This window comes from Patagioenas fasciata, chromosome 1, assembly GCF_037038585.1.
Source record: "Patagioenas fasciata isolate bPatFas1 chromosome 1, bPatFas1.hap1, whole genome shotgun sequence".
In the NCBI taxonomy this organism is placed as follows: Eukaryota; Metazoa; Chordata; class Aves; order Columbiformes; family Columbidae; genus Patagioenas; species Patagioenas fasciata.
Window position 1 is genome coordinate 107,091,516 of NC_092520.1, and position 27,382 is coordinate 107,118,897.

At 36.7% G+C, this 27,382-nt stretch overlaps 1 protein-coding gene across 4 annotated transcripts in view; it reads right to left on the reverse strand.

The window, feature by feature from the left end:
• Positions 1–1,410: 1,410 nt before the first annotated feature.
• MBTPS2 (membrane bound transcription factor peptidase, site 2) overlaps positions 1,411–27,382 on the reverse strand; it is a 40,102-nt gene continuing 14,130 nt past the window's right edge. Inside the window, exons 5-11 of one of the 4 annotated variants that reach the window (XM_071812350.1) lie at positions 25,538–25,665; positions 22,285–22,403; positions 21,146–21,326; positions 18,581–18,675; positions 16,445–16,640; positions 16,248–16,312; positions 1,621–1,635 (exon numbers count right to left, since the gene is read on the reverse strand). In XM_071812350.1, the coding sequence (XP_071668451.1) occupies positions 16,281–16,312; positions 16,445–16,640; positions 18,581–18,675; positions 21,146–21,326; positions 22,285–22,403; positions 25,538–25,665 (751 nt within the window). In that variant the 3' untranslated portion in view covers positions 1,621–1,635; positions 16,248–16,280. Of the gene's footprint in view, positions 1,636–6,104; positions 9,622–10,938; positions 11,015–16,247; positions 16,313–16,444; positions 16,641–18,580; positions 18,676–21,145; positions 21,327–22,284; positions 22,404–25,537; positions 25,666–27,382 lie in introns of those variants that run through there. The other 3 variants (XM_065858661.2, XM_071812345.1, XM_071812341.1) reach the window with 3 other exon arrangements.

The window sequence follows — 27,382 nt, forward strand, 5'->3', positions numbered from 1 at the left end:
ATTTAATTGCAATTAAAATGGTATGGATAGGGTAGTTAGGTTAACTCCTGAAGTGCTCTTCCTAGGAGTAACTCTGAAGATAAATGCTGAAAAATAGCCAGGGCCTTCATATATGACTAATAACTTATCTGCACCTGTCCAATAATGAAACAGTGAATTTTGTCTAGTTGTAGAAAGCATACAAGTTTTGTTTTGCCTGTTTGTCGTTTTTTCCTTCAGCACTGCAGCTTCTTGAGCATTGCAAGAGCCTCACAGAATATTTCCAGGGAATAAATTCAGTCATCTAATTAGGAGCGTTAAACAGTTGCAGTGAAAAAAAGAGTAGTTTGTTGGTATAACTAACCAGTGGTAAGTACCGAGGAATTTGTGGTTTATAATGCATGCTCATAATCTGGCTTTGTTGATTTTGCAGCGATGATAGAGATACAAGTGGTTTGGCCTAGTTTCTGCTAGTTATTCAAATAGCTGCAGGAATGAAAATGAAGCCAAGGGGCAAAACACTATAAAAAACTGATTGATTAATTTTTCTTAATAATTACATCTCTGAGGTCAACTCACAGTGAAGAGGGGATGTGGACCAGGAGAAAAGTTCCGACTTTGCATCCAGACTAACTGAAAGTAAGATCAGGCCCTCTCCTTAAACAGGGAGAGGAACATAACTGAGGTCTAAACGCCCTGAACTGCTGTCTGGAAGGACAGGCTTTTACTGCCTCTCTGATGTCACCACATGGGATGTTTCTATAAACAAAATGGAAGTTTGTTAATTTTATTTGCAGGTCAGCTCTATAAATGTCCAAGTAAAAAAAAAAAAAAAAGTTAGTAAAAATGCTTATCGTGGAGTTTCTAAACAGCACTTATATCTCCACTTGTAGAGTCTACATGCTCTTTCTGATCTAAAGATCCTGTAAATGAACAAACCACCTCTCTTTATGATGCCTCTTCCCTGGTTTTATCCCATTCCTAACTTCAAGTCTCACCACTGCTTTTCTCCTGCAAGGAAAAGAAGACTTTTGAGCACAATTGTGGTACTTGTTCTAGATGATCACAGCCCCATCACTCAGCCTTGTCTCCACCTGGCTGGTGCCTCTTCATCGCTTCCCGTCAACCTGTACACTACTGCTGCCACCACTCCACAGCTGGAGACAGATGGTATTTTGCTTATAAAATAAGCATTCCTTTTTCTTGCTGTGGATAAGGCAGCAGTACTCATTTCTGCTGCTTCCAGACCTAAGGTCCAGAGCAGGAGTGGAATGTATCTGTTCTGCTAGCCTAACTTTTATGAAACAGCCTGTACAGCCCTATTATACACAAACAGAAAAGCTTAGATGTACCGGGCGTTTAAAAAAGATGGACCTAATTGGGTCTTTTTGAAACACCCTGTATTTTTATGTCAAATAAAACTCACTCAAAAAGCTTCATATTCCACTTTAATTCATGAATCAAAAATAAATTCAAGGAAAGAAACGGAGTCAGGCTGGCTTCATTTGTTGCCCAAGTATAAGCACCTGGTGTGATATAAAATGCCCTGAGGTACCCCTTCTAGTACCCAGCTGCTGGTCCAGAATGTCTTTGATCTCCCACCGGGCCTCAACCCCATCTGCCAAGCCCATGCATAGGTCTTTGAAACTGTGAGACCTAAACCAACAGGAGACAAAAGGAAACAAGGAGGGGATGAGTTTCAATATGTTGTTCCAAGTCAGGTTATTAACCTAAGAACACCTTAGGATATCCCAGATCACACCAGATACCTATGTGGGTAACTGAATCAAATTCAGTAGGCCTAGAGGAATTTACAACTTTTAAAACAATCTGGTAATCTTTTAATAGAGATCTTCACAGAGCTGTGAAAGGGAAAAAGATTCAGGGACTTTCATAATACAATACCAAGTAAAAAAGATGACATTCAACAAAAAAAAAGAAAAAGAGAAAAGTATTTCTTTTTGGTTTGAAAGATTCCTTTTAGGGGAAATGAAAATGGATGTAAACCATATGTTTATGGGGACTGTCAGAATTGGTGGTTACATAGTATTCAGCCACTACTTCCTTTGCAAAGAACTAAAAAGAGGTGGAATTAATCAGAAATGTGGAGAGTGAGACACATAATTGGTAAGAACATCCAAATCTCTTTCAACAACGCTGGAGCCTTAAAAGCATCAAAGTAAACACCAGACCACATCTCTCTGAGGTAGAAAAAGGGGAAAAAAGTCTGGGTGACTGCTGCTTAAACCTCAGGAATGCTGTGGATTCTCCCAGCTTACCACCACAGATTAGAATCAAACCTTGAATTGTATTTCATTGGGTACTTCACATCAAAAGCTCATAAAAAGATTTAAAAATATTTAAGTGAGTTCAGTGCATACAGATCTAATAAAGATGTTTAGGAATGCTTCTGCTTGGTGATCCAAACTGCAATAATCAGAGGAAGAATTATATTAAGCCTTCTTTATAAAAAGTTACCAGCAATAAGACTCATAAATACAGTATTTATTTTAAAATCTTATCCTGAAAATTATATTAGTGATTATGGCAACATTCCTCAAGATGACATCACTAATTATATTCTCGACTACAAAACATACATAATGAAAATAAGGGATAACATCTTCAAAATCAACTTGTAAACCTCAGGACCTCCTAGAAGCTGAAATGCACCAGAAAAATAAACTTTTCTCTCTATTTTTAACACAGGTAAGAAAAAGAGAGGAAAAAAAGCCATCTCCTCATGCATGTATTCACAAAATTGCATAGTAACCTGTCTGGGAAAGCCTACCAACGTGTGCGATCTGTGCGCTGTGCTTATTTCTCATGGTAATCTTTTATCAGGGAACAAAGCCCCGTTTGCTGAAACAGCTTTGCTTGCATAAAGTAACAGCTTGTCCAATAAGCAACAAAGGACAATTTAGTTCTTAGTACAAATAACCTGGCTAAATCTAGATGAGCTTGCTCAAGAAACAGGGCAATAAAGCTTCATTCTCAAACAAAGCTGAACAACCTGGTTACCCCATACTAATGCAGCCCCAGAGAGTGTCTGGGTACAGAAGGGAACTTGTTCAGAACCAGCCAGGACATGTGTCCAGCCATGGGCTGGCTTGGATATACCTGTCAAAGATTGTGATACAGAATATCACCTTAATGTCATTCAAAGATCCGACTTTTTAAGTTCTTCACATAGGACTGGCCTTAACACCTAGAGAGGTGGTTGCCCTTGCCTTGACTATGGCATCCCATGTCAAATATTTCACTAGAAACCAAATTAATGGAAGCCCATAACTCCATAGGAGAAGAACTACACAGGAACTAAGCCAAGAGAAAAGCATTTGCTCCTATAGGGCAGCCAGTATGTACCTCTCTCACATTAAAATGAAGCTAGCTTTACTCCAGAATGATGTGTAGGTGTCTGTCTGGATGTATTATTATAATTCAAAATACTAGTGTGATAAGCTGGTAAATAAGGGTGATAATTACTATTAATTTTAGGAGGTGGTCAGATACTGAATAGGATGGTGGTAATTGCCACAAATAAGGAATTATGTCACTTACCTTATTTTTAAAAACAGATTTAAGCCTATTAACAATCAAACAATGAGTTTATTTGCAGGATACATTTATCATACATAGAAAACAATACTTATTGTTTGGTTGATTAAATAGAGAAAAAAAGCAAAACAAAATCACAATACATTATTCAAAGTGTTCCATATATTTGTTAGCTGACATTTTCAAAATGAAGCTTTTTTTTTAAAAAAAAAAAAAAAAAAAAACCCACGATCAAGAACAATGCATAGTGGGAACAAAGGGTCTAGAAATTTAACATTCCACAGCTGTGAGTCAGTGTGAAAAATAAGGCTATGTAGAGGAAAAAAGCCACAGTGAATTTCAAAACAATACATATTCCATTGACAGGCTTCAGATAAGATCATTGGAGCATACAAAATCTAAAAGCAAAGTTATGTAAGGAAAAGAGGAATTTAAAATATCAACAGACAGCGTGGCAAGGAAGAAACTAGACTTCTCTAGTGATGGCTTAGAAATAGCCTCAAAATTTTCAAATTAGTATCAAGTAAAGGTCAATCATACTATGGTGCTGCAAAAACCAACCCAAGATGAACATCTAGAGGTGAGAAATATCCAAGTCCATTTTACTAAATAAGCTACAACTGCCCATATCACTTATTCATCACATGGAATGACAAAGTGTTTTAAAAAAAAGTTTGATGACCAGTCACTGAATGATTCAGTGAAAGGCTGGAAAACATATCTGCATGTTCGGAAATGTTAATTACAAGTTCTTTTCACATTTCACGCCAATGTAAATGGAATGAATGGAACTGCAGCATCATATCCTGCTCTTTGTTCCTGTCCTTTCACACGGGCTCAGCAGTGGGAAGGTTTCATGCAGCTGCCGTAAACTGAGGTTCTTCGCTGCCCTTAGTCGCTGCCGTCTGCTCTTCACATGATGGTAGTGGATGAGTCCAAGGAACAAGAAACAGTCACAGAGCTGCCATTTTCTGGCAGCCCCAAGTGCAGCGCTTCCCAAATGCTGCATTAATACAGGATATGTTCCTCATATAACCCAGCCACTTAAATAACTTATCTATGTAGTGTTACATGAAGTTCAGGATAAAAAGGGTATAAACTAACCACTAATAATGGATCTTACCTGAGTTAGATTCACCTTCGTTACTCACGAAGTCACAAGAACAAAGCTGAGGCAAGACTGGTTGTGGGAGCTGGTTTGAATGCAGGCGCATAGAATGCATATTTTACAAATAACTATAGAGTTTAACTCACACCTTTTAAAAATAATTAAATACAGACTAGGCTACATAAATCTTTATAACCCTTCCTCATCTGTCATAAATGATATCCAGATACAAATCCAGATCTTTCAGATAGAAGATATACAGAATTTATTTTAAAACTTACTTGTTACAGGTCACCCTTCGCCATCATGTAAAATGTATAGGAAATTATTAGAAAGCTTGGATTGTTGATGTTCTAAACTGAACATAAATATATCCTTATTTCAAGTCAGCTGAAACATCCTGACTGCCATGGGAAAGTCTGTCCTGGACACATTATTTCTCCAGTATACCCTACACAGTTTCACTCATCCCATTTATTGTTCAGAACAGCACAAATAGCAGCACTTAGAGAGTGATGGATTTCAAGGTTGACCTCTTTTAGTTGCTCCAAAAATCTGTGTTTACCATGCTCGTAGCTGAGGCCTCACAGAAAGCATGAAACATTTTAAACATCAGCTGAACAAAACTCATGCAGCTGTGGTTTCATTATGTCTATCATTTGTCTTCTGTCAATAAAGAATTTCGATCAGTTATGTGAGGAAAACATAGCTGCAATTTTAAAATCCAGAGAAAGCCACAGAATTAATAGAGAGAGAGAAAAAAAAGCCTACATTGCAGAGTATGGAGGACTGCTGCAAGTTATCCTGGAAAAAGCAGTAATACAGACTGTGACTCTGTGTGTATCTATTATATGTATGTATGCCTGTATACACACACATATACACACAGAATCCTTATCACTGAAAACTGTCAATACAGTTGCTTGTTTCATTCTGAATAAAAGGATGAATTAACAGATTTTTCACTGTGGCTCATAAATTTGGCTGATCTGCAAGTTTGTCTATACTTTTTCTAGTGGAGTCTCTTTCATTTAACTTGTCTGGAAGCCATCTTAATTTAATTCCCTAAGTCAATAAGAGTGTGTAGCTTCTAACATGCTGAGAAGATACCCATTTTCATGTCATATCAGGCATTATCAAAACATTCTATGGAAGTCTTTGCTGATATAAAAAAAAATGCTCATTAAAAAACCAAATCAGAACAATGACTAATTATGGAAATCTTCCAGCAACGTGCAAGTAAAAGCTACATATAACACTTCTCAATGTTAGACATTAATTTTTTCCATCTGATACAGATTTTAAAATGCATAGTATATACATAAATAGTAGTATACATCCAATCTTTAAGAGCGTTCTGTTTTATACTAATCAATATGCCCTACAAATATATTGATGGATTCTGTATTAAAGAATACATTACATTCTGCGGGGCTAATTAGAATGAGAAGTGGAAAGATTTCATTTTAAGGAAAATCTTCTTTTCAATTTTTAGAAAAAAACAAAAATAGAAGAAACATCACAAATATTCCAGAGTAAAAATCCAACACACAAAAAACCATTGTGTCCTTCCGCATCCCCTCTTGCTAAGTAAACAAACAAAAAGCCAGCAAAACCCCTCCTAATAACTGTATATATGGCACTTGCTTATCGTATAAGCCATACGTTAGGATCACAGGAGAAAGAAATGAATCCACTGCACAAGTGTTTCTTCAGAGACTGGTCGAACTTAACTATTACCTTTGTCTACAGGTAATCTAAGATGTGCTGTGTCACCATTCATACCTAGTTTGCTTAAAGACTTGATTCAAAGCACTCATACGTACCTACATTGACATTGAGCCTTATTCACTAGAATTCCAGCACATGGAAATGGACCCATGAATTGTTTGTAAACACTTCTAGTGCTATCTCTCCCATATGAGATAACCAGGGTCTTTACAGTGTACTGGTATGTCTGTTTTGCTAAAACCAAGACCAATGTCTTCTCCCCCGTCTTTTTGATTATGACATCAAACACAGATTGAAGTTCTACCTAGCCTAACTGTGGCTTTCAGTGATTGTGTAAAATAAAATAAACAGGATTTAGTTTCCTTTGATAAAACATCATGTTTTGGTAGCGCATTAAATAACCAGGAACAACCTGCCAGCCTCATTATAGCAGATGTAACTTGTGTATGTTAATTCAGAAACTCTGTTTTTTAAAAATCTTTCCTACATCTCCAAGAGGTGTACTATGCTAAGAGATGTTCCCAAGCAGTTAAGTATCAAACTTGAAATGTTTTTCACAGAATGTTTTTGAAATCACCACAGATGGATTTGTTGTGGCCTTAGATAATAAGACAGCACTGCAACTCTGATACATAAATAGTAGCTATTTTGAAAAGGAAATATCCAGTCTTACTAAATTGCATTAAAACTCCTAAGTGCAAATTAATTTTGTGCACTGTAGATTGGACAAGACACAGAGGAAAGTGGCACAGAGTCACTGAAAGAAAGAGCTGACATTAGTAAGCAGCCACTTAGGTGAGCGAGCAGGCTTCTGGAAGCACAGCCGCAGAGTCAGGCTTTGTGCAAGGACCAGGCTGCTCCTACCCCTCTTGTCCACAGAGAGATGGCAGAGGGGCTCATCAGCATGGCTGCCCTGAAACCTCTGTATCTTACCAGGAAGGATGATGAGTTAGACCTTCAAGGTGTTACTGAGAGAAGCCCACTGGCAGTTTCTGATAGTTTGGTTTTCCTTTCTAGCATTTTGTGTGGCTCTTAACAGCCCCAAAGGTGACACTGGATTGACTGAAGTATTTACTCTTCCCGAGATCTGTTCTAACATGCCTGGGTTGAAATGATTTAAAATGAGAGGCACAGGCCTGCCATCCTGCAGAGGTGAACTTCAGGAGGACCACCCAGCCTGTGACAGCACTGGGGAGGTAAGCAAACTATTAATAACACAACAACAAATACACAAACATGTTCTCTCATTACTGCTTGCATCACCTTAAGAGAAGAATAAATCTTCAGCAAGTGTGAAGGCTACTGAACAAAAATAAAGTAACACATCAGCGGGCAAATGCAAACATAGTTGTGAATACATGCAGTAGCTCCAGGAACTGGGCTCAACCCCGCTTTTAAAATTACCCAGGCTTTTACCTCCAGTGCCAAGAGAATCTATGCTAGCTGGGCATGAATGCTTTATTACTCCCTGCAGGCCAGTCTCTGTGAGCTTAGTTTCCACTGCAGTTCCTGACGAAAAGACCATTTCTGTAAATGAACTCTGAGCTGCAGCAGCTCCTATGCGGAGCACTGTACCAGACAGAAGTTGCAGGACAGTTTTAAAAAATTTTCATATTTCAAATATTTAGGCTACCAATCTAGAGCATTTTTTCTTTTCTTTTTTTTTTTTAATACCAGATGATACTGAGTCAAGACTCTGACTGAACCTGATTTATATAAACTAGGCAATATATCACAGGATAACGTAACAGTCAAGAGATAACCCTATGGGGTACAAAACATTACAGACTTAAAGAACTTCAAAGTACGTCAGACATACTTGAGTCAGCAAAACACTGACTGTTCTTCCACTGTTCATTTATGAACAAGGATATGGTCCATATTCATTTCAGAAAGCAAAGCCAATTGTTCAAATAGTTCAATTCACAATCATATTCTTCCTCTAAACAATTCTGATCCAAGACCAGCTTCAGCTAAACATTTTTGTTAGCTATCTTTGAACAGAATGAATCCTAGCAAAGGAAAACAACCCTTTGAAAGACAGAAAAACATCAGTGAGTTACTGTACATATTACATGCATAGCATCAGAAGATAGACACCATAAAAACAATAGGTTTCACTTTTAACTGTAAACAGGTATAATACAGTATTATTTTCTGAGTAAAACAACACAAACATTACTTATCACTTAGGAACAATTGTGCACAGCATACTTCAGCACTCAGAAACTAAATTTCATTCATCTTGTAGCTATTGCTGACAAATATTGCCTTTAAAAAACTTTCAGCTGCGTATGATAATATACAACTGAATGCGTAAAAAACACAAACATGTGGCCTTTGTTATCCTCCCACCTGCCTCATTCTTAACAGACAAGGGCACTTCTCATCTCCATCCTGAGGACAACACGGTTCCAGTCATTTTGGCCAGCTAAAAAGGAAAGATACTAATGCATGTGGCCTCTCTCTCCTCATTAAGACAGGGTAATAATTTACTTAGCTTTTCACGATTTGAGATCAGACTTTAGGGCCTCTTAAAGTCCAGTTTGGTAGGACACCAGATTAAAAAAACAGAGCAAGACACTCAAGACTATGGTGACTAAGAAATGATCTGAGCCCACACAGACAGTTTCTGACAGTTATCCAAATTATAGAATAAAACCTTAGTGTTTTTTTCCTCCCACTTTACAAATGTTTGAGGTCAAATAATTCCCTTATTTTGAGATCTGAATTCCTGAAGTCTTAGGATTTCTCCTGTGAAACTTTACAATGCACACTCCTCGATATTAACACAGTGCTTGAAAAGTATATAAAAAGGTTCCTAGTTCTTTCCATTATATTTCCCATGACCAAAGCCACAACATTGTACACATTTCAATTAAAACAAATACCACCAGTGATTATTCTTTCAGTGTCACTTTAAGGGAATTATTTTTAATCTCAGTACCGAACAAGGTTTAAAAAGGCAATGGATTTACTATTTCTGTGTACTTTGAGAACTGATGGAAGTGTATCCAATGTTCTATCGTGCTGTCACCATCCAAAGTCCCAGTGCAACATTGGCAGCCAAAAGTGCACTACCAGCAAGCAAAATTAAAAAGCCAACAAGCTCTCTGTTTTGTTTTTCTACAATCAGAGAGCTCAGAGTGGCTTCCAGGAATGAATTTAATATCCACTGACCATCCAAAGCAAAGCAGGGTACAGCATTGATAACTGCCAGTGCTCCTGACAGTGAAATTAGGTACCTGGTTGACATTAGTTAAGGCTCATAAATGACATCCAAGAAAATGTAAAAAAAAAAAATACAGACCATATTTTTTTAATTCTAGTATGCAAAGAGAAACATACGAGGGTTATTTTTTTAGGCTGTTTATATGAGTGCAATGAGTTTTACACCATATCATTTCAGAGACCTTCCTTTATGGATTTAATTTGGTTTTAAGCACTAGGTTTGGATATGTTAACAACCAGCACTCTTCACAACTTGGATGAAAGCAGGAGACAGCAAAACCACATTTAATATTGCCCATCTTCCCCCCTTGCTTTGTGTGGTTTTGGAGCAAGGTTATAGCTCTGACACCATGCCTGAAGTAAGAAAGTATTCTAGACCTATGACCTAAGTATGAAATAATTATTAGGAATATTTTCCAAAACACTCCCTTGCTGGAGTAAGTAAATGGCTAGAATATGATTGGAAGTCTGGCCTCTCTTTCTACATACCTGTTAGGCAGAAAAGTTGAGTAGATTAGTGTACGTGCATGTGCATGTGAGAATGAGGCAAGGGTAGATCTTTTTAATTGTTGGTAAAGGCTTGCTAACGTTAATACCTACCTCCATCCTACAATGGCCAGACAAGAAGATATATGACTCAGAAAGCATCTGGGTCAGCATGAACCTCGGTTTGATGCCAGAAAAGGGGAGCTTACGTAGCATCTTTAGCTTTATGGACTACACTGAACTGTGCTCTTTTATAGCCATGTATAAACATTTCGGTTTCTAAGGCTAAGGGTTCTTAAATTAGCCATATTCAAGCCTGCTAACTTTCATGTATGCATATATATATATATATATATATAATCTCATTCATTAATAAGCCTGTTTTAACTGAATTATCATCCTGCTTTTTGAATAGGCTAAGGTTTCTGTTGAAGAAAAAAAAAAAAAAACCAACAGCCATACCCTTTTATTTATTTCAGTATAACGACTCAAAAATTCTAAAACTCTGACATAACAAAGCTAGCAATAACATCTCATTTGTCCTGCTGTAAATTCAGGATTACTTGGACTTCCTCATCAGAGCTGTTAAGATTCACTATCAAGAAAGAGTTAAAAAAAGCACTGACCAAAAATATTCTGCTAAGCACAAGAAAGTGAGAGATTTCATTTCAAGCTTGGCACAAGGACAATAATCAATGCAGAGATGGGATAAAGATGTCAAAATACTACAGAAATGTTTTAGAGCAGCCTGTCTACAATAATACCCAACTGAAATTTTGCTGGGTCACCAAATTCTAAACAGTTCCCTCCTTGCCTTGAAAGAACAAACACACTTCAAAGGATACTTGCAAAATGTCTCTATCACCACAGGCAGATCGATGCTTAGAAAGTTTTGTCGTGGTACAAAACTGCTGAGACTTACTGAAATGAAAATATAAAGATACACAAAACATGAACAGTCATTCCAGGATTGTAACATTACGAATTTTAGGTTATATTCTTGCAGAAAAATCAGATCTGAAATGATATCTCTTCAAGCATGAATAACCAATCTAAATATGGTTTTGTCGGGTCTTTGTTTTCAAAAGAGTACAGCCATTAAATCTTTCTTAAACATGGTCACTATCATAGTAAAGTCACTCCACAAAATACAATTAGCATGATTTCAGTAAGAGTAGATCTAAGATTCGTATTTTCAGAGGCAACTGAACATCTGTAGTCATAAAGACCACAGTGTGTAACTTAAGTCCTTTTCAAAGAAAAACATATAAAAAAAGATTATAGTTACCAGACTGTTTCAACATATGCGGTCCACATGTATACATTCATACTGTGGGTGCACATGTGTACTTTCTCTGAAGGCCAGAAAATTCTTTTCCTGCAGTAGCTGCAGAAGATCCTCCTGTCCTGAAGCTGAGCTCATGGTATATACGAGTGGGGTGGATAGAAAGCAGAGTTCTAGCGTCACTCTGAGAAAGCAAAGGCTGAGATGTGTGTTCCACATCTTAACACCCACTAGCCAGTACAGAAGTAGCTTCTTCTCTCTTCAGATGATACCTTAAGTGACTCCAAGATGTAACTTAGTGCAGCTTAAAAACCTGGTGACCGGAAAATTGCAGTGCCAAGCACCACATGACCTTGAAACACTTTGTAACTTCTTTGAAGTTGTACCTGAAGCTTCAGCTGACTGCATGTCAAATGTGTAGGAGAGACACCTCAAAGAACATTGAGGTAGCTTGAGAGTACACTGTTAGTATAGGGATGCTCCATCTGGGTGGTCTCCTAAGTCTTAATGCAGTCCTTCAAATTTAACAGCAGTCTCAGACTGCCAGCCCCAGGGAATGTTTCAAAGCCTTAGTTCTGTGACAACTGAAAGAGAGACGCCTTTCCTGCTAGAAGGTTTCACTCCTAGCAAACCAGCATCTTATCACCAGAAGGAAGTAGTTTAGGTAAATTAAGGCAGAACTAGAAAATCACCTTAAGAACACGCTTGGACAGTATCAACAACAGTCACTCTGTCTCCAAAGAACAACTCTGACGCAAGTTGAGGCCAGCCACAATGGCCTGAATTTTCCCTACCAACCTGGGAAAAAGTTATAGCACTAAGAAATACTGTCTCCAGAGAGATATGTGAAAGCAGGAGTTCAACTCCTACTCAATACAAACATCCCTCGGGAAGGGAAAAATTTAACTCACCCTTTGAGAAATTTTAAAATCAGAGACTAAGACACACTGGAAACCTCAGCACTAGTACATAGTACACCAAAAGTGCTGCTAAGTATATCTTAGTTAAGAGCAGATTGGATTTCTTTAGGTTCAATAAACAATTCAAGGACATCAAACAAAGACAAGCGGAAAGTAGTTGCAAAGGCACATGAGACAGAGAACTGGTCCACTCAAGTCACATAAACACACTTTCTTCTCTTAATTGAGGCCCTCCTGATGAGTCAGAAGGGATAATTAGTACAGCTGGCAAGCTTACCATGGGATGGAGAGATTTGGATAGCAAGGACTCCCAAAGAAAGAATGGGTCTGGTGTGGCAACAAGCAGAGAACTTTCCAATACCAAAACTTCCACAGCTGTGCCAAGATGGCTTCAAAATCATGTACTCTCTTACCTTAGCTTAAGGAAGACCTTTGATTCAGGGGAACTGAGTGAATAACATAAAAGACAGAAATCCTGGACGCCACACAACTCAGAAAGTCAGAGGCATCCAAGTCAAATGATATCCAAAGCAAACAACTCATCCAGCTGAAGACTGATATCAGAACATCTGATCAGACCTCTTGTCCATGAGCCAAAATAGCAAAATGGCTGAGGCAGCTACTGTATTCAAAGGTTTCAAAAGACACACAATTCAATATAGTGTAATTTCAAAGCGTGACTGCCTCTTGACAAACACCTAATGGCCACTAGCAAGTCACCATCCTGAACCTGAAGTTGTGTCTACATTCAGAATGGGTCACTAATCTCTCTCCCTCTTCATTACAACAAACTTCCTGCTGTTCCTGACAGCCGCCAGACATGGATCTAAATTCCAAACCTTGCTGTCGAAGCAATCTCTGAAACACAAAGAAACTCCTCAGGCTGTTGCTCGACTGAGCTCTAGACACTGTATAGGCAATGAATTTAGTGGCTGTAATGGATCAAACCTCACGAGAGCAAGCAAATTTGTCCTGTGAGGAACAAGAAAAGAATTACAAAAATTATGTTGTCCAGGCTTGTCTTCAAAAAACACTGTTGGGAAGAGGTGAACAGCAATGAGGCAGGGCAGGACAAAACTTTCATTGTTTTTCCACTCTAATTAAACAATACTTTGACCTGGAATTAACATTTCTTTTGTTGGCTAATTCTAGATGGTGTTGGCAAATATTGAGAAGAATGCACAAGAGACACAATTTTAATTAAAAATTATTTGGAGACTAGGTTGACCAAAGAGGTTTTTGAAACCTCTTCATGGGGCAAAGTGCATGCATACTATGGGGGAAAGAGTATGGCATAAGATATTTCTGTGTGCTCTCTACAAGAACTATACATGTAACCCCTTAAATACGGGTTGAAAGCAAAGAATGATCATCGTCAGCAATAACGGGAAACAAGCATGGAAATACTGAGAAACCAGATCCTAACAGATAGACCTTCATCAGGGATTATGGCTGTTGTTCTCCAAAAAAATCCCCAAAGCTAGGAAGTAGGTTTTTTTTTTTAAGAGACTTGGTTCAGACAGATGCAGGAGACTGGTCCAGTTTGGGAAAATCATCTTCTAGGTAAGTTCCATTTTATTTTCATGAAGGAAATCTTGCAGTTTTTTATCCCTGATGCGTGATGCAGATACAGTAACATTCAGGGATATGATCTTGCCTCAAGCAGTGCGAAGTGCAAATGTGAATGTTAATCACCAGATTATTCCCAACTGACAAGGGCCAGAGAAGGAAGACAACATTTTGCAATACCAAAAATGACATGGAGGAATAAAAAGCCCATACAAAATAAATTATATTAGATACTCTCTACAGAGAGAATGCTAATTAAAATGATTGATCAATGAGTCCAACCTAAATGACACACATTCCTGATCATTCCTGCTGGTTTAGTTTTGGCAAAAATTCCAGCACTATAAGTTCATTTATGATTCTTTAATTTTTTTTTTTATACTGGAAACAAGAGCTATACATAGCATTTGTATCAACAAAAAAAATATTTTTGCCAGTATATTTTACTTTGAGGAAACAGAAACATTTTATAGAAGTAAAGTATATAGCCTATTTTTTGTAAATAGCTAATATGGATATAAAAATATTGCATCTGGAAGCTAGCTTCAAATGAAAATAAGAAATAATTACTGCTTCTCCATAAATCAGGACTATCATGATGACAATACAAGCCTAAGTAGAAAATAATACATGCATAATCTTAAAATGTTTTTCAAACATTACTGTAGTCACAGTACTAGAGAAAGCAAAGTCATAGGACACACTTATCAGGTTGTGTGTTAAATGTGTCACTACTCTAAAAAGTAATGTTTCCTGCAGGCAGAATGATCATCGTAAAGAACAAAGCATTTGCCTAAAACACATTCCTATTTGAAAAGTCACACAGTAGAGGAAGAAATTATTTTCCTTTTTTAACTGTAAAAAAATGGTTACCACATTCTGGTCAGTCACATTTGGGCCCAAGCCAGTACTGTACAGTGCAGAGTTCAGTCTGAAATATTTAGAAGTTGTTTCACTGGAACACATGGAACTCTATGATGGTACAGTAGACTATCTGCTGCCCAAGCCAGGATCCTGTCATTTTAGCTCTGGTGTTTTTCCAAGGGGAGCATAGGTTGCATTTGCAGCAAAGTTTTTTAACAAAGTCAAGCTTTTAGCATTCAAACTAGCACATTCAGTGTGCAATTCCCAGAGTATAGTAAATCACTTTAGAATATATTCCTGTAAATTGTATTTTCAGACAGTAACTTCTTAAAGTAGAACTACCTCTTTAGATGCAATAACATTGTTTTCTGACATCTGAAAGACTGACAGGTTTGATTGTTTTGCAGAATCACCGTTCAGCAGGAAACACTGCCTAAAACACTATTGCTCCAACACACTGGGAAAAAAGAACAATAACAATTGTTCTAGACTACCTACAGATTGTATTGTTAGAGATCAAGAAAGAGAGCTTAAAATAATTATCAAACTCTGTTCTTAAGATATGTTGCTGCATTTGGAATAGATGTCATCAAATACAGAAGTGTGCATTCGTAACACACAGGTGAACAATGTTGTTCCTCCTAAATGGTAAGCAGCCAGAAATAACAAGTGAGGAGATCATATTTTGGGCTTAAATAAGAGTATAGCGTAAACAAGTAGAAATAAATAATTTGCCACAGAGTGTCAATATATGACCAGCACAGAAAGATTGACAGATTAACTAAAATTATGTTTATGCAAGAGTGCTAATGGATTTACACTACCAGATTTCATCACTGTTTCTACAGCTCTTTTGTACGTAATTCCAGCGCTTACTCAGAAAAGTACAATGCCTTGCTAAGGAGGTACTTGAAGATGTCTAAAGTAAAATCTCCCCCTGTGAGGTACAGCTGTCTGTGAGGAACAGACAGGTTCCACACGGGAAGCAACAGTAGTTTAACACTTCATACTTTTTAAGCTCATCCGAAGCTAAGCTCAAGCTGCTAAATAGGGATGTAGATGTGTTTGTTCATTCTTTCCATACTTGCTCCAAGAGCAGAATTAGTTTTTACTTGTATACCTGGCTCAAGGGTACAAGCTGGCCTAAAGGAGAGCCACAGTCCATTTCCAAGTAAGGAACTAAATTGTTATATGTTACTTAATTTAGGGCACTCAAATAAATGAAAAAAATAATTAGGTAATAACTATGTTGTGATGTACTTGTGGCTCATTAGTCATGGGAATCTGCCACAGGTACTTGAATATTAGGTGTGATTTAAGCAGTGATGCTAATATTCCAGGAGAGGTGTTACAAGAAGATGCCCTAGAGATTTTCTAATAGCATTTTGAGAAGTTTACATGTTAGGAAAATGCAGGTGCCTGGTTCCCATGACTGAGTGAGATCTGTTATAGAAATAGCCCTTTCATACTTTCCTGAAAAAAACAACTCTCTCATATCACATATGGTTTCTATTACCTTTGTAACTCATTGCACTGTGCACATTTCATTTTAGGCCTGAGTAGTCCATGTCTCTCCTCTGGCTGTAACAAGAAATGGATTCTGCATTAAACAAATTAACTGACAAGCACTCTGAGACCTTGTTCAAGCAGCCAGGCAAAGTAAACCATATTAGAATTTTTTTTTGTTAAACTGTTTTAAAAAGTAATACCAACCTGTGTACTGAAGATGCATGGGGTGTCCTACATACAGCATGTCAATATGGGGTGGATGTTTTACCCTGATTAGCCTTGTTTGGTTCTCTAAAGAAGGAGTCACACAAAAGCTTGGAACAAAGTCCTTCTGGCAGTCCATGTTGGCTCGACAAACTTTGCTCGCCTCAATAACTTTTCGTGCTGGCAGACAGGCGTACTGAAAATGGCAGTTAAAATTACTTTAAAATGTAAAGTTATTTTCCAACAGATCAGAATACTCTACATTCCTTTTTAAAGCAAAGGAATTGCCTCATTGATACACTACCGGCCTATGCAGAGCTGAAATCTGCATCTTCGGGTTTTTTTTTTTTTTCAAATCCTGCAGAACCTCTACCTGATATATATTAAACTTGTCATTCCATTTTTGGTGGAATGTGGAAGACAAGGTGTACACATGTACCAAAATAAAAGTTAACTGTTTTCAAAAAGGTACACACATGCACAACAAAAACCGAGACATCTAAACTTAAGTCAGTGATTTCTAATGAACACAGCCTGCATCAATATACTAGTGACTTACCTGTTTAAGAAGTGTTAGTCTTCATTGATCTAAAACCTCATTTGACTGAACAAAACCTTATGCTGAGCAAACAAACCAAAAACCTACTGGCTGTGTGGTAGCTAAAAACCCATTCTCAACTAAGATGAACACAGGACTTCACTCTTCACTCTTTCACTCAGCAGTCTGAAAGACCAGATCTTTCTTGCTCTTCATAAGCCAAAGAAAGCACAGAGGAAAGGAACAGGAAATTGGTTTTCCCCCTCATGTCTCTTGTAACATCTCAGTCATAATTTTCCTTTCCTTCTTAAATGCAAGCAACAAAAGTTCTTCATCTACTGTTTGCCTTAGGAAAAAAAAAGGGGGGGGGGGGGGCAGGGAGTGGGATTTTCTGGTTTCTTAGCTTGATAGTTACACTCCCCACAGATGCATGAGTGTCAGACACTCTCCACTAACCTCAATAAAAGCGCTTTCCATTCTAGTGGCGAGGAGAGGACACATTTGCAAATGATGCTGCACAGCCCTGCAAAAACTATTTTAAATATATGTTCAAAACCTCACAGCCCATCTAAGGACACTTGAAGGTCACAGGCTTCTGGATGTTTTTATTTCATCTCTGTTCCTAAATAGCAGCTATGAGCTTAAGAATGTCAAAGCTCAGTGAAGTAGTGATTTATTGAATCTCGCTGAACTCGGATGTTACCAGCCACTGTCATATTTCAAATGAACTACTGGTCTGTGCTCAATTCTTAGTGGCTAAATACCACAAGAAAATCCTGGAGTGTGAAGTTCACTATCTTAGAAACTGTAAATATAGCAGATGTAGGAACAGATCTATTTCCATTTCTTTAGGTATTGATCACTAAAAGTCAGAACAATAATCAACTGGCATGTGTAGAAGTTTACACAGTTAGTACGTGTGCTTTTTCTTGTCAAGAGGACTGTTAGAAATATTTCATCACTGCCAATATGGATCACATATTTTAACAAACTTTTCTGTATTTTGAAGAGAGCAAGGCAAAATCCTACTAAGAAACTTTATATGTTTCCATGTATTACAAGAAAATCAACATGGTAAAAAAGGAATCGAATAAAGGCCCTGATTTTGAGAAATTGGGCAATCTCTAGGACCTTCTTTTGCATGTTTTAGTTTAAAGTGGCAAGCAGCACTGCTGGCTTCAAACAAAATAACTGAACAGACAGTCCAGCACTTTGCTTTGCCTGTAGTGCTCAGTACCTTTAAAGACTGAAGCACCAGAATAAGAAATTTCACCTTCTTCTCAAAAGTTGGGTATTTTTTCTCACCAATATTCTCATCCAGTGCTGAAAATGGGGAGGTGTCTTTCAGCCTGAAGGAATGAGGGGTATAAGATCTTTTCTGGTTCTTCCTGAGACTCTCTGATTGATCATGGGAAAAATCATAACTAATATTTTGGTTTTTTTCAGCTGTAAATGGGGAGAAAAACACACATAGACCTTTATTACAAACTGTAGGTTTATTAAGCATTTGAGTATACTGAATAAATGTTGTTAATAGTACTGATTTAGTTTAATAATTTCAGATTTACCGAACAGAATTAGCAGGTTAAGTAACTTACCAGGTGGCTGTCCAACTTATTGCTATATGAAAAGCAAATGTCTGTGAGGCTGTTGTTACTACAACATTCAACTGTGCCGTCGAGTCTCCTATAGACTAAAGAAAATAGGCATAGAGCAAATGATCAATATTATAGTAAATTCCTGAAAAGAAATTAGTCTCTGACAAAATCATTCTGTAGCCTTCAAGAATTACAATAATTCACACAGCCTAGACATGGTTCAGACAAAATTAAAAATAAGCTTCACTTTAGGAATGTCATCTGATTTCAATCATGTCACTGATTTTTCATCTTAACAAACATCCTAGAGATACTGGGGATCTAGCACTGCAATTTTCTGAGCATTATGAGTTACAAAATACTTTTAGCCCTTGCCCCTAGCTTGCATTAACATTTGGCATACAAATCTGTTACTTGCTGCTGTACTGATTTCATTGGCTGGTGAAATGACCAAGATCACATGGAAATGACCAAGACTCAAAATATCCTAAAAAAAATGAAAAGGGAAAGCCTTTACAAGATTCAGGTTTTGAAATCTTTCCAAGTCTTGACGGCTGCAGCAGTGAATAAATGATGCTTTAAACCACGATTTAATTAGTCTGGTACATAATCTTTGTATGGATGTTCGTTAAATAAATTAAATCTAACTTACTCTAAAACATAAGCTTTAAAGAACAAACAAACCAAAAAACCCACAAAAGAATGGTCACTGTGGCAATCTGTGTCACAGCATCACTGCAGTACCTTCCTTAGATAGATTAAGCCTGTGAAACTCGTTGCTGATTTTTCACTGCATAACCTGCAGTCCACTAACATGGAGCTTTATGCCTGGGGCTGACACGTGCAAGCACTGAGCTGTACAATCCTTTTTTCAAGTACCCTGAGGCTAACTAACCACATATGTTTTTGAATAGTGAATGACCATGAAATTAGTTTCCTTATAAACTACATTGAAAACATTTTTTTTTTTTTAATTTCATGAAGGTTCTTGTGGTATTGTTTTCTGTCTAGCTTCATACTCAAATAGTTTACTCTCCATTTGTTTTACGGTCAAGTAGATGGGGTCCATTTGCTAGATACATTTTTATTGATATTCTGTATTTATGTCAAGTTGTGAACTGTCAAGATTTTGACAAATGGCAGCTGCTAGAGAGCAAACGGAGTTCATTTCATTTCAGAGGAATATTTCTCACTGCTGGAGGCTTATGGCTCTGAAAATGCAGACAGACTGGTCTGATTAGAATGCAGCAGTGGGACAATGGGCTGCTAACACAATACAGCAACCAAGCTCGGAAGCAATATTGGCTCTCTAGTATTAAGTCTCCAGTATTTCAATCTAAATAAGAATGGTTCAGTTGCAGAATATGCAGTTTTATTATCCATGACTCTGAAATTGCAGTAGAATCTGAGGATATATACCTACAGCATCTAAGAATTGGTTCTTACTTGCCATCCCAGCCCAGCTGAAAGCACATGCCAAAGTTGCTCTCCTCTTCAGAGGGATAATCCACACCATTAGGTCTCTAAAAGCAGGATCTTATCCATACTCCTCTAATTTCCAGTTTAAATATTTATCTTATTTCCAGCTGTAAGATTACTTTCCTTACATACTAGAAAAAAATTATTACCTTTTCAATCTCACAAGGGAACTATAATGCATCAAAAACATGCCTAGCTGAGCTGTCTGACCCTGTCTTTACTTCCAGTATAATGCAAAAATACAGTGACAATCTTAAAGCTCTGGATCCATCATATAGGCTTTGCTCAGCAGCATCCCCTTACCTTTGGAATTCAGTCTCCGTGGATGCTTGCATGAAAAAACCCTAGGGAACTTTAAGGCATGTCACAAGACATTCAGCCAATTTAACTTCACTGTTCTTTTTTGTTCTATTTAATTTTTATTTATTGTTCTAGTTTAGTTCAGTTCACTTTTTTTGTTGTTTCTCAGTGGTAAGCCCTTACAGCAGCAACCACTCTAATGTATAAATGAAAAAAGAAGGAAATAGATGGACATTTAGAAGCAATATGTGCAATCCAGACAAAACTAAGTTTATAGCAATGAGATTGTGAGTTTGAAGAAGCAAATGAAACATAAAACCAATATAGTGAGACACATCAGAAGTGGCCATAATAAAGCACATCATTGGGTTAAGCCATACAATTTGTAACATAATGCTGATCAAAGCAGTAAGGTAAAACGTGGAATTTACATCTGCAAAAGATCACTGAGTTGATCCGTATAACTGAACTAAGAATAGAGGAGATAATTGTATTACTGCTAATAACCAAGTAATGCAATATCCTGAAGAGGCAAATTTCATTTTTCAGATCATACAGGATATTTGTGCAGAATGACTGGAAGACCAGAGAAAACCTGCTACCCACCTCTTTCATCACTTTCAGATTTCATAAAAATGAATGGCATATTGGTCATTGCTTAAGAAGGATGGCAGACATAACTTAACGAGAAATCTGTCCCCACCAACGAAGTCTAAATCCAAAATAGTTTTTAAAACATGATAAAATTACAACATAAAATAATGAAGAGATCACCTAAACTCATACCTCTAGCTGGAAAGCTTAACTGCTGTAGGGTGGCTGCACTTATACAGTAGCCGACCTGTGACTTTTCTGAAATGTCTCCCAGACAGGAATTCCAGTCTTCAACACTATAAACTGGGCAGTCTTGTAGGTTAGTGACCAGGTCTCCCACAAAAAGACCCCTTGGTCCATTGGCAGGAGAATCCTGCGAAAAAAGTGAAGTCAGTCATGTTACCGTAATTAAAACTACAAGCATTTGTTTATAGTTCTGCTGAATAACCATGAAATCTTTGGGTTAAGACACTATTTCCTGAGAAACAGAAAATCTCAGGCTCCACTAGAACTGATATTTCAACTTACGATAGAGCATTACAAAAACAACATCCTTCACAAATAATCATTTATTTAGTGCAAAGAAAAAGAAAACAGCAAGTCTCCAAGTGTTCAGGTGAAACTCTTCAAATTTGAGTAGTTATTTTCATACCAGTTAATATGTTGTGGTTTTCCTACAATTTTAAGTTCAAGAAACCTAAATTAATACCCTGAATCTTTCAATAAATCAGGGTGCACCTACACCTTCAAAGGTATGAAGCATAATAAATGTCACTCTCATCCTGAGTTATATCAGTTCACGTTTAGATCCAAGAAAGACTGAATCCTTTCAGCTCCTTTCAGCTCTACAACTGTGCTGTATTTTATTAAGTCAGAAAAAAATCAGCCCTTTCCAGCAACTCAGCAGTCTATCTCTACTTGCTTCCAGCTGACCAAACAAGGAAATCAGCTCGAAATATTCTTTAACATTAAAACCAGATAGCAATAACTAGAGTGATAATGCAGTTCCCAGTAGCTTTACTTGGAGCCAATAATGAAAAGAAGTTAAAAACCAAACCAAAACACCACAGAAATTAGCCTGCAAACTCATCTCAAATGTCTAAACAGTTTTATAGTATGCTGAATAGTCTTTAACTTTTTATGCCACGTTCCTTCATTTACTAATACTAAAAAACATACGACCAAGAAGGAAACTTTAACCAGACAAAAAGTGCAATGTATCAGACTCTGCACAGTGCTGCACTATCAAATTTGATGGTGGTAATAAGACACAAAGGTACATTTCAGGTCACAAAGTGTGTAATATGAAAACGTTAAAGATCTTTTCTTACCTCTGCAACTTCAGTGACAAGTGCCCCAACGCCCGTGTAATAGAAAGGGAAAAGAATGGCTGGCAGCAGAAACAAAACTATGAAACTTGCAATACCAAGAACAAAATTATGCCATACTCCTAAAAAGAAGGAAAAATATCATGTTTCTAAAGAAACACTAATACCAAAAAGGTGGGTTTGAAATGGAAGATCCTACAAATTAGCTTCCGATTAACTTTCCTGAAATAATTACTGTAAGAATGGGTGAAAAAATTCGTGAACACAGGCATGAAAGAAGAGCTACATTGATTTACAAACTTCAGTTTCTATGACATCACTTTGTAGGGGAGCTTTAGAGAAGCCTCTGAGCCCCTGAGTATTGTACTCTCCGAAAAAAACAGGGAAGCTCTAAGTTCATTTTTAAGGTGTCATTCTACTGTAGTGATATTTCATCACATAACATCACTTTTCTAAGTATATAGTGGGCAGAATATCCAGAAGAAAAACTGGGCTTTTGAATCAATTATTAAACTACAGTTTCTATCTACAAAGTTGTCATCAATCATAAATATTAAAAAACAAGTGAAATTAAATGTATTACTTGTCACCTCATACCAGAATAAACTGTTGATTGAATTTAAGAACATTAATAAATAGGCTTATATGTATATAAATATTATTTGTCCTATTCAGCAAGATGTCTGAAATTTAGCTGCAATTCCGTATTTTTCATGGTTATGTCCACTGTATCAATGAAAATAATTACATGTATATGTGCCAACCAAATTTGAAAAAAAGGCTGCTTTTACAAGAAAATCTGGACTTAAAACCACATTAAGAAACTAAGCTGGGCAATCAGCATTTCCTGACACATTATTTTGGGCAATGTTTTTGCAACTGTAATCCTTATAGTATGCTGTTCTCCATAGAAAGAAATGAACCACTATCATAAGATATACTTGGCTTCTTTCAACATCCAGTACTATACAAATTTTCTCATTTAATTCATGTTCTTGGACAAACAACCAATGCAGAAAAACTTGTCAATGCTGTAGGCTCCTTATTTCTTCTTTACAATGTTTCATCTTGCTAAGAGGGCTTTGATTCAATTCTATATTTACAGTGCAGTCACAGGACAGGAATGGAAGTAAATACATTTTAAAAAGAACTAAACCTGTCTTTCTTGCACTGCATACAACACAGGAATCATAACATATGGCAGACTCTGGCTAAGTCTACATATCACACGGTCTTTTACGTTTCTAATGCTGCAGAAATGAAGCACATTTTTGGAGTGCTTTAACTAAGGGTTTGTTGCCATTTCCACTAATAGATGCTTCTTAAGGTGATTTCTCTTTCTATAGTTTTTAATCATATCTCATTGAAAGATGTTATAATTATAAGAAAGTGCTGCACAGAAGCACTTTTCATCTACCAGGCATGGAAGTAATGCTAAAAATATCCCAAGTCTTAAAAAAACGCTCATTCACTATTCTTGAACTCATGATGCCATCTGCTGTACAACAAATATACTCTAATCTCCAGAGTATAAGTGGACTACAAAATGAATAATATTTGGTGTCATTCTTTACTCTAGCTCTTTTACTTAGCTGCCATAAAAAAATCTGAAAGGGTGCCTCTGTAAACTCAGATCTTCAGAACACTGAGCATAGGTTCACTCAACTGCTCTGACAATTAAGAAAAACTGAGTGAGAAAAACCAAATATCACATTTTATCATTATCAAACATCCTAGTTCTGAAATATATCTGTTATTAGTGGTAAAAAAAAGCATCTATTTGTTATACCTAACTGATAACAAGTCATAGATGCTAATCAGTCTTGTAAGATGCTTGTTCCTACCTTGCATTCCCCTATTTCAAGTTTCCCAAGAAACCTGAAAAATTATTATAGATGTTTCCTTGCTATCAAAAACAAGCAAGCAATTATTTTCTATTATAGCTTACAATCTTTTTTTTCTAGATGACGTCTCAGGAATGTATGTAAGTAACCCAGTTTGAAAATTGGTATGTCTTTCACTTCTGTTCACAGTAGCTGGAAATGGAAATTGATTAATTTGAGAAACAGAGCTTCATAAAAGTTAGCCTATTGCGCTGAATGATTTTGTTTCATTAGGGTATATGGAATATACATGTATTTACTTACCTAACATTTATCATCATTTACCAGATTCATGAAAGTTTGAAAACATGCTTTGCTAATGGCTTCTGTATGCCCAGCCTAAAACCCTTTTTATAACATTTTAGTTAAAATATTCAAGAAACCATATTGGTATCTAAACAGTACAACAGGCTGGCTGCTGTCCTATTGTCCCCTGCAGCAGAAAGTCATCAGTATCAAGAACTAAACCAAGATGCTAACTTTTCTACCTTTATTTCAATAGTTTGGGAACCACCTTTGTCTCTAGAAATCAATCATATAAACAGTTCAGATAGCATAACACACAGTCTCAGCCTAACTTTCCACAGTAACAGGGCTCTAGTTCCCAGTAGCTAGAGACTTCAAAAAAACATCAAATCAAAAAAAAAACATCTGGAGGTGATTCGGAGCCATAAACTGTGATTCTTTTTGGATGTTTGTGTTTTAGCCTTTATTTCTTCCTGATGGCAATATCAAAACACAGTGACCTATATAATAACATAACTCACACATCACTGAAAATCACTTGCAATACTACCAAAAATCATTTAATAGATTGTTCCTATTGCAGAAAATGGTAATGAATTGCTCAAGAGTGTTCACCTGTGACAGCAAGTCATTTTCTTACGCCACCAGTCTTCTGGCTGAGTATTTTCCAGCTTGTGCGCTCCAAAATTTTGCTACTTAGTCTATACAATATGAATGAAAAAAAAAAAAAAGGAACTTCTGCACCTGAGCTGGTGTAGGAGCTTTTTCTAATGAGAGGAAGGTCAGAAACCACATTTTCTCCCTAACCACACAACTGGAATTTCTTATGCACAACTATTCTGAATCAGATCTAGGTATAATAACATTTTCATTACAGGAAATTGGTACTCATTTAAGCTCCTAGAAACAGATGTCTTTCCTCCAGAAAACAGCACAATATAGGCAGTAGTGATCAAATGATTTTCTGAAATCACAGTTTAGGTGCAGAACAGAAGGATCACCTTCAGGTAAAGAGAAGCTTTTGTACATCTTCATTTTAAACCTTTAATCTTCCACCAAGGATTCACAAATGCTGCCCATAGAATAAGTAACTGTGCTAAGCAAAGATTTAATAAAAAAACACGAACCTGCGCAAAATATCCTTAATTGCTGTACTGGAGATATCAGTTGCAAGTGGGTTGTGAAGAGGTCAACAAACGCTCCAGGATAGACAATGAAGATAAAAATCCCAAATCCATTAAATCGAACTTGTTCTCTTAAAAAGAAGAAAAGAAAAAAATCAAGGGGTGTTACTGCAAAGAAATAAATGAAAAACAGATTCTACATAGCATGCCTATTTTTGACTACGAGAATAACTAAAATTATAATTCTAAAACTAACTTATTTTTCATAATATGAATAATTAAAAATAATTAAACTAAAGGATGTTTTCTGCAATAGTTGCCACTTTTAAGCAGCACAAATTTGTGGGCCTGGTAAAAAATAAAGGATGAAAAGTATAAGTTCAGTTTCTTTTCTGTCTACTGGTAACAGTAACACATACTTTTTTTGAAAAAAACTACTTTCAAGATAACATATATTTTAATATTTGGGGGATTTTTTATTTTAAGTAAAAAAAAAGGCAGCCTGTAGGATGTAGATTCAAACTAATCTGTGGAAAATTATCTGGAAGAAGCAATCACTTTCCTTTTAAAGAAACTCTGATAGAGTTCTGAAATTCATAATTTCTCTCTTTCTCCTAAATGAAATTTAGAGTAAATTGTAAACTAAAAAAATGAGGGAAATGTCCTGAAAAAAAGGAAAATAAGTCAAGAGGTTAAAAGGACAAATGCTATTTAAATATATTAGTAGCTGACACTGTCATACAGGAAATATATATGTAATTTTCAGAGGAGAGGCTTTACCACTGCTTTTAAATGGCACATTTTGGCATAAGTACATAAAGGTTTTATGAAGCAACACATTTCATAAGGGACTTATAGAGGCATGACAATCCTGTATCAAGACAATAATGTTAAAATTATTATGCCAAGACAATCATGTTCCAAGACAAATCAGGCATGTATCAACTACTCCCATATCTTTACTGAAACAGTATGCTGGGCATAGCATTTTATTTACTCACATTTATTTCTTTATTGTACCTATACAATAAGACATTAAATTACACAAAATTAATCAGAATGAAGTAATACATTAATTCCCTGAAGTTAACTCTCAGACCTACCCATACTACCAATTAGTAATAGATTAATGCCTATACACGATTTCATGACTTGGGTAGGCAAGTACAGAGGGAAGAAGACAAAGGTTTTTCTGGCACAAGCCCTGACTAAGCTAAGGCTCAAATATTTTAAGCGCTTGTAGATCACAGCCAATACAATCTTGAACTAAAGTTGGACAAAGTGTATTGATTTCAGGGAGTCACAGTGATTTGCCAGAAAAATAAAATTTGCCCACAGCACAGCTATTTAGTAAAGCTTAAACCCTGAGAATTGACCCTAACAGCATTACAGACCTAGCCAGTGCTAGGGGAAAAAAAAAAAAGGAAACGGTCAAGGACAAAACAGCAACGGCAACATACATTGGACAACCTAATTTTCCCCTTGAAAATAGCTTGGAATCAATTTTTTGACACAAACATAACCCAAACTTGAACATTCAGAGCCTTTGCTTCAGATCTTCAATGGAGTTATCACACCACTAAGGCATAAGAATTATCCATTCTGGTTAAAAAGAGCTCTATAGTTACTCCTGACTGCTCTGCAGTTAACCAGTAGCATGTGAAGGCACTGTAAGAGAAAGAAAATTTTGTTGGTTCTTCCTGTGGTGGGATGAGCAAGAGCTTCATCCTCCATAGAAAAATCCACAGGGAAAAAAGCTGAAAGACAAACAGAGCATATGAAACACATAGGGTCCCAAACCATCCCTTTAATTCAGAACTTTCAGGGTTATACGAAAAAGGTAGTAAT